The 14,087-nt window shown below is 33.6% G+C and overlaps 1 protein-coding gene across 2 annotated transcripts; it reads left to right on the top strand.

Moving 5' to 3' along the window:
- The first annotated feature begins 628 nt into the window (after positions 1–628).
- LOC126704566 (polyadenylate-binding protein 2-like) lies at positions 629–6,385 on the top strand. 2 transcript variants are annotated; one of them, XM_050403561.1, is made up of 6 exons: positions 629–800; positions 927–1,038; positions 1,789–1,859; positions 5,376–5,567; positions 5,920–6,044; positions 6,171–6,385. In XM_050403561.1, exons 1-6 carry the CDS (start codon positions 738–740, stop codon positions 6,217–6,219), a joined length of 612 nt encoding a protein of 203 aa, XP_050259518.1. In that variant the 5' UTR covers positions 629–737; the 3' UTR covers positions 6,220–6,385. The 2 variants fall into 2 exon arrangements, with proteins under 2 accessions (XP_050259518.1, XP_050259519.1); XM_050403562.1 differs by lacking the exons at positions 629–800; positions 927–1,038; positions 1,789–1,859 and adding an exon at positions 3,779–3,992.
- Positions 6,386–14,087: the final 7,702 nt, after the last annotated feature.

Genomic DNA, 14,087 nt, shown 5'->3' with positions numbered 1-14,087 from the left:
TTGGTGGATAGTGCATGGTGGTGGATTGAGCTGGCTTTCACCAACCACCTAAATTTTTTTTTTTTTTTTTTTAAGATCTTCAAAAATGCAACCAGATACTGAAAAATAACACATTTTCAACTAAAAACATTTTATAACAAAAAAGATAATTATCAGTAGCTATGTTATTAGTAACATGTTATTATTAACTTGTTATTGAATACAAGCTTTGCACATTTCTTACGTACTGGGCTGTGTTTTTTTTAATAAAATTTTTATGGGCCCGTTTGGTAGAGCATTTTAAATATTTATTTTCAATTATTAAACAATATTACACACATTTCTACATATTTTTACATCCGCCTATTTCAAAAAATTACAAACAACACTACTCAAACTCTTTTACCAAATAAGCCCAATTTTACTTATTAAAAAAAAAAAAAAAAAAAAACATTGCACATGTGAAAGAATTTGAAAGAAATTAGAATGGGAAGCAACACCAACAGCACATATCAAGGATTTGATAGCATGTAAAAATTGTGTCTCAAATGTATGAGTGGGATTGGTGGAACAAGATCCTCTCATTTTCATTTGAAATAGAGAGTCTATTTCATCATTAAGAGTTTAAGACCGGGAAGCATACTTGGCACGTGGCATGCAAGTGTCAAGCAAGCAGTATAAGATTTGGAAGAGCCCTGCGAGTATACTCTCTATTTTTTTCCCATTTTTGAGAGAGAGAGAGAGAGAGAGAGAGAGATATGGAGGAGTACGAGGATCTAGACATGGTTAACACAGAAAACACCAACAACACCAATGAAGCGGTAATGCTTTTCTTTCCTTTTCTTTTATTCGATTCATTCATACCCTTTAGCTTCAATTTTTTTTTTTTTTTTTTTTTTAAATCGAAACCCTAATTGTGAAAACAAAAAAAAAAATGGTAAAAGCAGGAGGGAGTGGATGTGGATGACATGAAGAAACGGTTGAAGGAAATGGAGGATGAAGCGGCTGCACTGCGTGAGATGCAAGCCAAGGTCGAATCCCAGATGGGTTCTGCTCAAGGTTTTCTCTTCGTTTGTATTTTTTTTTTTTTTTTTTTTTTGGGTTTAATTTCACAATGTCACAGATTATAATTTTTACTGAAATTTATTACAAATATAAGAAAAATGTTAAAGATTGAAGTAGTATCATTATATGGGTCGGAGCATATACCTCAGATTGGTGTAATGGTTTCAATTTGAATCATGGGTTCTGAGGATGATAGCCTTTTGGAGTCCCAAAATCCTTATTTTTATCAATTTTCATTATCTGAGCTAATTCTTTTATCCAAAAAATGAAATATATAGAGCAACACCTTTAAGAGATGTGCTATGGCGAGTGCCTTTTGCTTGAGCGATATGTTGCTGCAATTACATCTGCTAAACCCCGTAAAAGTGTAGTGTATTTGGTCATAATGTTAGGGGAATTTTTTTGTGTTTAATGAAAAAAAATATTTTGTGGATAAGCTTAAGAAGTTTAACACCTCATTTTAGAGAGGAAAAAAAAAAGGATGGCTATTTAGTTTTAATGGTAAGTTACACATGCATCCCTCCACCTATAAGGCTATAACTTATAAGGGGAGAAAATGCCAGTTGAGATAGAGGCATTGAGTTCATTGGTGTACATGGATGGGTGTATCACTTTATATTAATGATGATGATGACTACATTCACACATATCTCTGTACGTTTCTTGCTTTTTTTGTTCTTCCTCCTCCCCTTTTTTTTTAATAAAAAAAAATATATGTTTTTTAATATATCCTTGTGCAATTAGATCCTGCTAGTGCAGCTGCATCACAGGCAAATCGAGAGGAAGTGGATTCTCGATCAGTGTTTGTTGGCAATGTAAGTACCCTTTTTATTATATGATGTGTTGTTTGGCTTTGTAGCATTGAGTTCCTTCCAAGTAGCATAAAAATGGAATCCTGAAAAGAAAAACTATTCTTCATATTAGAAAATTTAAGTTAATAAAAAATAGGACTATACATTAAGAAAGTATATTGCTGGAACTAAAATGGAAGTTTTTCAAAGTTTGACGTAGGTAATAATTTAAATTTAAAGCCAGGTAGAGTTCCTGCTCAAACACCGAATGCAGCTAGATTAACCTTTTCGGAATATGCTGGTACTCTTATTTTGTAATAGGTTGTGCACTACATGCTTACACTTTGCATGGAATTGTGCTTGAGTAAGTTTATAAGAGTAAGGGAATAATATCTAAATGTTTTATTCTTGATTCTACTTTAACATTCAACTTCCATATAAACATGGTAAAAGGAGAGTAAGGCCTATTTGTATATGCGTTTAGAAATCAAATTTTGAAAATTGTTATAGAGAGCAAGAAGAAAAATAAAACATGTTTTCAGTGGTTCTGTTTGTCCTTAACTGGAAACAAAAACCAGAAACATGCTCTATTTGTTATCATGCCCAACATAATTGACATTTTGACTACAAGGTTATGTCTCTCCTTCCAATCCTCCCCTTTTCAACCAAACAATAGGAGGAATAGATGCACTCCTTTCCCTTTCCCTTCCCCTCTTCATCCCTCTTACTGTTCCTATTAACAGGTATCAAACAGGCCCTAAAATGTTGGATTGAAACGGTAAAATTGAACAATATTTTGAAAATTTTTAAATGCCATAGGGGATTAGCGAATTCGTCAATTGTTTTAGATGTACAGAATCTGAACAGCGTTAGTAATCCTTTCTTAAATGTCTGGTTTTGGTTCCAATGATTCTTGCTATTGGATCACAACTTATTAACAACAACAAAAACAAACAAAACCTTAGTCCCAAAATTTTTTAGTCATCTATGGATCCTTAATATATTAGTTAGGGTTGGCCATATGTACTCTTTGCCTCCATTTTTCTCTATCTAAAGTCGTATTCTCCGTTACTCACTTAATTGACGTGTCTTTTTTATTACTTCTACCAATGTGATTTTTGGTCTTCCTCTACCTTTTTTCATTCCCTCAACTTGGATAACAACTTATCCATTGGTTGTTGTCCCCTCAAGAAAGGACTTGCGCTTCAACCCTGGAGTTTCTTGTAATTGTTCCTTTTTGTTTTGGTTATTATGGTCATCTTGTGAGTTTGATTGAGATCCTAGACTGGCCTTCTCATGTTGTTTGTGTTTTCCATGCTTGTGCAGTTGTATTTGGCTGCTAAGAAAACCATCAATTTAGAGTTATTTAGCTACTCCGATCCTTGAAGAGTTCTGAAATCGCACTATATTTAGTGAACTTAATCCATTTGACTAGATGGGCATGATTTTTCATGTTCTTGTTGATTATTCTGAGTTGAGATATGCGTGTGAACGTGCGCTTAGGATTTTCTAAGTTTCAGTATCTTGCTTTGACTTTGTGTTTGACTAAAATCGCAGGTCAGGCTTCATTCTTCAAGTTTTCTGATTAACTGGTGCTGGGGTTCGAAGTATTTCTGATGAAATACAGCTGGGCTAGGAAAAGAAAATAATTAATGAAATTCAACAGAAAGAGAAAAGGGGGGAAAAAAGAATGAGAACAAAAAAGAAATATAGGAATGCAGGAGAAAAAAACAATAATGAGTGTTGTTAAAATTTTTATGAAAAAAAAAATAAAAAATTGAAGGTTCCCGAAAGTAAAATTTGAGAAGATAAAAGTAATGAAAAGGAGGGAAAGAGAAGAAAAAAAAAACAATGTGAAAGAAGCATCTCACCAATTGCCATTTGGAAAGGAGGAGATAAATATTTTTTTTTTTTTTTTTTAAAAAAGCACTGGATTATAATCACTTTTGTTGCTGTAAACACTGCTACTTGGGCTGGGATGGTCAGAGGAACAGATATTGTTCAAGATTCCTAACCCAGACTCAAGCAGCTGTGAGGTGTAATGTGCCTTGAAGATTAAGGAGTAGGCTTGGGTATATCTGTCTTATTTGCAAAGCCAGCTGCTGCTTTTGGTGGTGAATATTGCTCGAGGAATGTTTAAGTGTTTTGCTATCGATGGTGAGGGGTCTTGGATCTCCTTTTTTTTCCCCCTCACTTGGAATGGGGATCTCTATATCTTTCCAATTTTATTATTTGCTTTTCTTTTTACTACTGAAAAGAAGATCACTAAAATAACCAAACAAGTTGATATATATCAAACAACCTATCAAAAAAAAAAGTTGATATATATCAAACATGAAAGCAAAAAAAAGTTAATATATGTCAAACAGTCAATAATTATCCTGTTGATTTCTAGAAGTTCCATGGGCAGTTAGCTTATATATTTTGGCATTATTTTGAGCACATTATCTTGGTGTCAAGGACCTTGAGGCTTGAACCTTCAAAGTTGTATTAATTTTTGGCTCAAAATACTTTTAGATTTTACATGCTTTTTTGAGGGAACAAATGTTTACATTAAAGTTTTGTCCAGAGACCTTACAAATCATGTGCATGTAGTTTTGGCATGGGAATTCTATATTAGATTTTGTTCGTCATCATCTGACGTAACTGTTATCAGAAATTCTATGAGAAACTTTAGGCCCATTGTAGCTTTAAATATTTAGGTAAAATGTTCAATTAACCCAAAACATTAAATGTTAATTGTGATCAAGATTCCCCAATTTTGCTTTTCTTCCTTTGATATGGTAGTAGCTATCTTTGTCTATCTTTTATATTTTGGTGGAAAATCTAAGGTTTCCTAAGAACGGCCTATTTGGTGACAATGTATGTTGTTTGTTTTATACATATGCTATGTCTAATTTTCAGCCTAAATCAATTTCATAGAAAATTGGTGTGGGAAACTCATCCAAGTGAATCAAGCAAAAAGTGCTAAGGACATCGATGGAGGGGTGGGATTGAGGCTTAATTATAACCATTTACGTCTTATTTTAAAAGTAACGCTGGTAAAGAACATGCTTGTTACCTCAATTTGAGAGCCAGACCACTCTGGCTGCATGAACCCTGTAAGCCAGAATTGTAAATTTTATTTTATTCTCTTAGCTTTTTTCTAGACAAATAGGGGAGGGGGATGGTGGGAATTGGACAGGGTATCTCTCAAACCCCATCAGAATTGGACATTTTCTGAATCAGATTAATGCATCTTTATTATTATTATTATTAGTTAGTCACGTGCACAAAACTGGGTTTTGAATCCACAATCTCATCCTCCACCCATTCTTGTGAGAGGAGGAAGTTTATCTGATGTAATGGAGAGTTAAAGTAGTTTTTCTGCTCAAATGAGTTAAGTAGTTGGTTGTACTAGTAACAGGTGGTTTTCACTGTTTGTCTTGTAGGTAAGTTGTAACACTAAATTGATCTATTAGGCTTATTATTTGATTGTTCTGTTTTCTTTGCTTGGTTCTTTTTCAAAATTGTTCTTTTGGGCTCAAACTGGGTTTGCAGGTGGATTATTCATGTACTCCTGAAGAAGTACAACAGCATTTCCAGACATGTGGTACAGTGAACAGAGTCACTATTCGGACTGACAAGTATGGCCAACCAAAGGGTTATGCTTATGTGGAGTTCCTTGAAGTAGAGGCTGTTGAATTGGCTCTCCAGCTGAATGAATCTCAACTACATGGACGTCAATTAAAGGTGAAAGCAGCAGTTTTCCATCTGCCCCATCAAAAAATAACTCTTTTTCTGTTAAATTTCTTAAGTACAAATAAGGATTAGGATAATTTTCACTCAAAAGTTATTTTTCTAGAAAAATAAAAATAACTATTTTTCTAGTAAAGAGATGCTTATCCTAATGAACGGTCTAAATTACAACAAAATATCACCATTATACACAAATGGGTGGTGCACTACCTTAGGGTCTCTGTTATTATTATTCTGATTTTGGAGCTTCAGTTCTGATTTGTGTTTGATTTTTAACCTTTACAGGTGCAAGTTCCATACTCTATTTATTTTTTCAACCATGTGAACCTTTTTAATGTGTTTGCAGGTGACTGCTAAACGGACCAATGTACCTGGGATGAAACCACATCGTGCTCGTCGACCCAACCCCAATATGCGATCCAGAAGCCCCTTTATACCTGCTCCCTTTGTATTCTCCCCTTATGGATATGGGTATGCTTCTTGACGATTGCCTCCTCTTGGTCGTTTTCTCCAGCTCCCTATGTTTTCCTAGATTTGGTATTTGACTGCACTCCCTGAAATCTTTTGAGTAAATCATCAAAAATATTTATGATGCAGGAAGGTTCCAAGATTCAGAATGCCAATGCGTTACAGTCCATACTTCTGAAAATTCATCTTTGTTTGAGACAGATATGCTTCCATATGTCATCTCATGGATAATGTTGGATAGATGTAAGAGAGATTTGTGCTACTTAGGCTGATGTGGTTAATTGTTTGAGATTTGAGGATTTTGTTCAGTTCATTGAAAACAGTATAGATTTAATGTTTGCGCCTGCTATGCTTCCTATGTTATATATATATATTACTGTTTGGAATTTCCCAGGGAAGCTTCCATTGCAGGTTTTGCTACTGCTAGCTTGTTTGGTTTGGCTAGCTATTTCTTGCTGCTCATATCCCATTACATGAAATTAAGGATGTGATATGACCTGGTTTTGGAACTCACAGAATATGGTGAGTTTGCATAGAGTTTAAGAGAAATTGGAGGAAGGGTATAAAAAATTAGTTGCTGCTATTGTTATCCTGCCTAGTAAATTGATTATTTATGCAGAAACCGGAAGCGTAGGTTTGTAATTTTCGTTGCATTTAAATGTTGGGAGACGTTATGTATAACAACCAGTGTATATCTATAATTTTTTTTTACAAATTTAATTAGGTATTTTTATATCTTATGATATTATACACGATACAAAAAAAATAAATAAATAATTGATTCACGATACAATTCACGTTTTGACAACTATGATATCTAGAATTAGGACATCTAGAATTAGGACACCAATGCCCATGTTTAAATGGTAGATGAAAATATAGTTGTGACCAATGTTGAGTTCTCTGTTCTCTGTGGGAGAGTGTTGATTATGAAGTGTTCATAAATACGCATTAGGCTTTTTCAAAGTTCACAAATACACATTAGGATTGCTGGTTGACACTGACGAATTGAATCAAATGGGTTCCATTTCAGGCCGGCCCAACAATTTTAAAAATTGAATAAATTATATATTGTTTTCAATTCAGTCTTATATGTTTTATTTATATATTTATTTCAATCCTTTTAACTGTAATTTTTTTTCAATTATGTCTTTTCGCTTGTTATGTTCAATCCAACAATTTTCTAATCCTTCTAACTTTAATTTGTTTTCAATTTTGTCTTTCCGCTTGTTACGTTCAATCCAACAATTTTTTAATCCTTTTAACTTTAATTTGTTTTCAATTTTGTCTTTCCGCCTGTTACGTTCAATCCAACAATTTTTTAATCCTTTTAACTTTAATTTGTTTTCAATTTTGTCTTTCCGCTTGTTATGTTCAATCTAACAATTTGGGACAGAAGGTGAATATCGCAATGTCTAGCAGGGGTTTTTCCATTCATCATTGTAAAATTAGTAAATAATACTTCAAAACATCAAGCTGATCCTCTCTTACTCTTCCTAAATTTTGTACTTTCAAGTTTCAAGTTTCATCCAGTGGAAATTCTAGTTCTAGCTATAGCCCAGTTACTGTTGCATGACTCTCTTTATTCCATCATATTTTCAAGAAAGTAGGTCTAACTGACTGCTTAAGGTGGTATGGAGTCTATGGACTATGGCCATTCAGTTTGTATTATAATCAGGTAGTTGGTCTTTTTGGGACCTCAGCCTCGCTACCTCAATATTCAAGCTTACAGCGGTACCTAATAGGCTTGGCAATGATGGAGAGATTTGTGGAAAGAGAAGTAGGCTGATTCAATAGTAGCGAGTTTGAATACAAGAAAGACTCTTAAACAAGTAACAGAAATGAAGAGCACCCCGAAGCTGGACACAGACTAGTTGTGGAAACTAACGAACTACAATAGGAAAGAATACATGCCTCGGAACATAAGGTCACTAAATCAGGTGAAAAATCAGAACATTGAGCAAGATATGCGTGGGTTCCTGCTTGGGACAGTGCCCAGGCCCAATGGTCTAGGGTGATCTTGGGCCTCCAAAGGATGGTGTTGATGGTTAGTGGACTAAGCTTGACTCACTGCGGCTTTGTTGGGCCATTTTACGAACCAATCTTTGCACAAGACATGAACTCTACAACACAAATATACTCAAACATATATATATATATATATATATATATTGGTTGATTGAATAAGTGAGGAATAGCAAATGAGCTAAAAGAGTGCAAGTAGGAAAAAAAAAAAAAAAAGTCAAGGATACTCAAAATAGAGTGAGGTTATGCTTCATCATATCAAGACCATCAAGTATTTGAGTACAAATAGCTCTCTTTGGGATTCCAAGACTTGTGAAATTTGAATCCCTTTGAATCCAAATATATCTTTAAGTATTTACTTTAGGATCCCTTACAGTACCTCACTCTTCACTCTATTTTCAACTCACAGCTCTCTTTCTAGTATGGTGACTGTTTCTTGTTGAAAATGCCCTTCTTGGTTGGTGCTTTGCCCCTTTTATAATGCCACTTGAATGCTTCTTGACACCAACAATTCCTCCCTTTTGTCTTCTGGGTGCTAGAACTAATGTTACGTCTGAAAACTTTGGTGGCTACTCCTTTACCATTTATCTTCTTATTTCATTTTTCTGGGTTTTGATAACCTAAAGCTCCCTTGTTGACTTCCTTTTATGGGAGATCCCTTCTCTGTCCGAATGCTTCTCCAAGGTTAAGGTTTCTTCTTTTTTTTTCCCCCAAGGCCTTAAAAAAGACATCTCAAAAATCTGAGGCTTTGATGTTGACCTCTCATGACTTGTTTCTTTTCTCAAAATGGGGCAGATCCCTTCCTGCTGATTGTGTAGCCGGAAAGGCTCCTGACCACCTTCCTTCTTAGTTCACCTTTTCTTCTTTGCTCGAGATCCTAGGTTCCTTCATTAGATGCTGGTCTCGAAATCACCAATTGTCCCCATCATTCTTTCCTTGGTCGTGGGCATCTAATTTCAATAGGACACCCTTTGTCTTTCGTGCCCTCCTTTTATCATGAGCATGCCATTCTGAGCTATCCATGTCAGGGATCCCCTTTGCCAATCTTTTCTCGAGGATCCCTCCCCTGGGGGTTGGTAGATCCTGTGCAATTCTAGCCCAGCTCCCGCTTGCTCCCTTTTTGGGCTTCCTTGGATGTCACCCTTTACTTAAGTCCCTAGCCCAAGCTTTCTTCGGTCCTCCTTTTTTACCTAAGGCCCAAAGCTTATTATTTTCTTTCCATGGGCAGGGCTCCCCCTTTTCATCATTTCTAAGGACCAAGCCCTTTTTTCCTATCTCCACGGGTTGGGCCTCTCCCTTTTTTTAAGGGCCTAACTCCTTATTACATTTGAACCTCAACAATATGTATCCATGTTATTGTGATGTTGGAAATAGAAATAAACAAAAATGAAGAATTGATATGCTGGAAGAAGTGAAAAGAATCAAGAGATGCCACGACTTCAATGAGGGTCCTAGAGGATGTATTATTGGGTAGTGATTTACTTAAGGAAGATGAATGACAAGTTATAGATTGATTGGAGGACACTTACATCTTAGACTTAAAGTCACTTTATTGGTTCATCTCACAATGAGAGATTTAGGAAAATTGTCTCACAACTTAGTCAACATGAAACTCTTGCGTTGGAACTATACAGAATTAAGCAACCCATTTATAGTTTCATAATGATAAAAATATTGCCATGGAACTCAAGCCTTCTTTGTGTTTCCTAGTTGAGGCTAAAATAGAAATTAGCATTGGCAAGATTTTCAAAATTTGGGAATTTGAAGAATGCTTTGAAGTTCAAAGAATGGGTTCTAAGTGGTGGACTAACTTTGGGTTGGAAAACAAGGTTACAGGAAAACATTCTAGAAAGAAACAACAATCTAATTCATATGAAGATCTATCTTACTCTTCCGTTTATGGCCACCTAGAGGTCTCAAAGAGAGAGGAAGTTTGGCAACTTTGAAAGACCTAGGTAGAAAAGGTCCAAAGAGTTGGTTATGTTGAAAATTTTAATCAAGTGCTAAATCTAGAATAGACATGCTTTCTTTCAAAGAATGCACTATTCTTGGATTTAGTAGCTTAATCATGAGTAATTGAGCTCTTTGAAAAGAGCCTAAAGTTCACGTGAATGAATGAAAGAGAAGGTAAGGACTTTGGGATGGAAAGGATTGATAAAGCCTTTTGGAATGAGCTTGGATGAACACTTTTCAAGAGGATGTATTATGATCCCCTACAATAACACTTGTGTTGTGTGGCCACCATGAATGATGAAGATAATGCATTACTTTCTTGAAAATGGGCTTGGGAAAGAAGGATCAATGGGTCTTAGAATTTCCTAATTATCCATTGATAGCCCCTCCTTTTAGAATTGGATCATAAGGCCACATGAAAACCTCTCGAAAAAAGAGCAAAGAGCTAGAGATTGAGCCTCAGCTAAGACCAATAGGTTTCGTTATGACTTTGTTGTACCAATGAAGTCATGCACCTTGACCCTCAATAGAAAGTTATTAAGGAAAGAGGAGACTTCCCTTATTATGGCTTTCCTGAACCATGGTATGATCCTAAGACTGCTAGAAAGCAATTGGATTCCGATATCTTCTTTGACTTTGAAGACTCATAGAAATGAAAGATTTGAAGGTTGAAAAGTGAAAACTATGTAGATAAATTTGATCCAAATGCGATGAAGAACTTGCTAGACGAAATCTTCAACATGATGCAAGAGAGGACTTCTTTTGATGCAAATTATTCCTTGGAAGGGGAATTTGTCGTTGTCGATCATCTAGAACGCTGTTGAGACCAATAGCCCGTTTGGTTCCACTTTTTGAGCCCAAAAAGGGCGTTTTCAAAAAAGCTTAACCAACTTGCGCGTTTGGTAAGCTCAAAACGCAGCTTTTTTATAAAAGCTGCGTTTTGAACTTTTATAAAAACTGAAGAGAAAACGCGGAAGATTTATGGACCCTCAGGGGTCCATAAATCAAAACGCGCATAGCACGTTTTGCATTATTACCGTTGCAATATTAAAAATACCGAAATACCCATCACTTAGTTCTTCCTCTTCGTCTTCCTCTGCACCGGTCTATCCCCACAATCAACAAAACCCATTTCAACCTTTCATATTCCGAACACAGAATCAACAAAATCAAACCAAAAATAACTCAAAATCAACACAAAAACAACTTAAAATCAACTCAAATCCCATTGGAAAACCCATCCCAAACCCAACTCAAAATCAATCCAAAATCCATAGAAAAAAAAACCCAAAATCCCAAAATCCTTATGTTTCAATCATCTTCATCTTCATCATCATCATCATCATCTTCTTCTTCTCTGGAGTGTGAAAAAAAAAAGAATAAAGAAGGAAAGACAAAATAAGGAAATAAAGAAAAAGGACGAAAAAAGAGATGCAGAGATGCAGAGACTTCATCATCATCATCATCTTCATCTTCTTCATCATCATCATTAGCTTCGAAGTGTCAAAAAAAAAAAAAAAGAGATGCAGAGAACGTTGAGCTGGCTTGAGGAATGAGAGAGGGGTTTGAACAAAGTGGAACATTCTGGAGTGGTGTGGAGTGTAAAGTGGAAAGGAAAAGTAAGGAAATAAAGAAAAAAAAAGGTAGGGGCACGTGTGTGGAGGAAGTGGCAGGGAAAGGGAGGAAAAAAGAAAATAAAGAAAAAAAAAATGAAGGGTATGTGTGTGGATGAGAAAAAAAAGGGAAAAAAGAAGAAGAAAATATGGATAAAAAAATAAAATAAAATAAGGGAAACATAAAATAAAGAGTAAAAAATTAAAATTGAGAAATATTGTTACAATATTTTTACAATATTTTCACAATAAATCTTAAGTGGTATGTTATTATTAGTTAATATTGGTGAGAAAAAAATAATTTGTTTAGAAATTGAAAAAAATAATTATAATAGTACATTCAAATTAAAATCAGTATGCTTTCAAAAAAAAAAAATTTAAAATCAGTATAAATTATCACAATACTTTCACAATAAATCTTAAGTGGTAGGTTATTATTAGCTAATATTGGTAAGAAAAAAAATAATTTCACAATATTGATTTAAGTATGAAATAAACTCTCTTATATACATTGTCCTTTTTGGTAATTTATCTTTCAAACTACCACTTTTATAAGTGTTAGCCAAACAATCAGCTTTTTTAAAAAGCACTTTTTAACAGCTTTTACCAAACACTCAGCTTTTTGAAAAAGCACTTTTTCATTATGCACTTTTTGAAAACTCCACTTTTTCATTATGCACTTTTTCAAAAAGCTGAACCAAACTCACCCCAAATTAGCCAAGACTATCCAATATAAACTTTCTATATTCTATTAGTATGATACAGTGTCCAATTCTATTTTTGTTTTTGAGTCTAGTAAGTATTTTGAATGCGTGTCCATTGAACAGTCTTGTTTCTAACAAGAGGAAGTTAAACTATGTTAAGAATATAAAAAGAGAGAGACTAAGAATAATTTGTATATTGATGCATATTCTGTTTGTGTATCACTAAATCTTATATAAGTACAATATGTGTGAAGTACAAGTACTATACACTGGGCCTAAGTCCACTGGACTAGACTAACATATGTGCTAACACTCAGGGGCGAAGCCAGGAATTTTTGTTTGGGGGAGCCAAGTTGCGGCACTAATATATTATCAAGACAACTCTCATATACATATATATATATATATATATATATATATACACACACGTTTTTTTAATAATATATACACATATATACATGCTTTTTTATTTGATAAGTTATATATATATACACTCACCCAAAAAAAAAAAAAAAGTATTTTCAATCAAAGTTATGTTTGATAACGATCTTTATAAAATAAAATTCATTTTTTCCATATTCATAGTGAAATTCTTAAAAAGTTTCATTTTAAATACAAATTATCAAATTTTATATTAAAGTAAAAAATCTTTCAATTGAACGAATGAAAATTTCAAAAACATGCAACTAAAGACATTAAAATAAGTTAGTTTCCAAACATATTTAAAACTATCTTGCTCTAACCTATTATGTGTCAACTAAAGACATATTTCATGTGTAGTTTTAGTGATAAGATTTTTTTAATGAGTCGATGACTTGTTAATCGCCACATAACGGATTAAAAAAGATAAATTTAAATATGTTTGATGCCAAACTTTATCAAATATTTAATAGATATAAGAGCACATTTTACAATAAAAAATAGAATTGCGAAAATAAAGTTATATCTCTATAAATATTAGACCAATTATTTTTTTTAAGAGCATTATTAGACTAATTCAAATATTTGGGGGGGCCAACTCTTATTTTTATAGACTAAAATTTGAAAATATTAAAATAATTATATATATAATTTAAAAATTTTCAGAATTTTGGGGGGCCCACCTTCAGCACAACTCCGCCCTTTCTAACACTTTTCTTATATCTTGAATTTAAGTATTTTAAAGAGAGGAGCCTTTTATTCCCAAGGGGGGAGAACTTGAATATATCGAAAGAAATCAATTGGAATATATGACTTTCCCACAACATTGTTGAATGCTTCAAAGCTCAATCATCTTAGTTCATATTTATAAAAATAAAATGTCCTAGAAGTGCTTTTTGACTATTGATTGGATTTGTTTTACTAATGTTAGAAAAATTTCTATTTAAACTGACAAAATATATTTTAGAGAAACAATATACTTTATTTCAAAAAATAATTAATTGATTATGAAATTTATAAATATGAATTTTTTTGAAACAATCATGCCCTACTATTGCAAAAATTGAAGCAAGCTCCTAAGCACCCAAATATTGTATAAGGCAAATCACAAAGAAAAACTTCTAAAAGATCTCGCACTTTTTTATATTCATATAAAATAACTTTATGTTAACTAATAACAATTTTATTCAAATTTATTAAACTTTGATCCTTACTTTCAAAATTCCAAATACAATTCTAATAGTTCATGCTAATAAGGAAAAAAAAAAAAAAAACATTATTTCATTTATGCATGTGTAATACATTACATTATTATCAAAGAAAAGGTAAAT

The sequence above is a fragment of the Quercus robur genome, chromosome 11 (genome assembly GCF_932294415.1).
Source record: "Quercus robur chromosome 11, dhQueRobu3.1, whole genome shotgun sequence".
Lineage (NCBI taxonomy): Eukaryota > Viridiplantae > Streptophyta > Magnoliopsida > Fagales > Fagaceae > Quercus > Quercus robur.
This window is presented reverse-complemented; position numbering and strand designations above follow the sequence as displayed.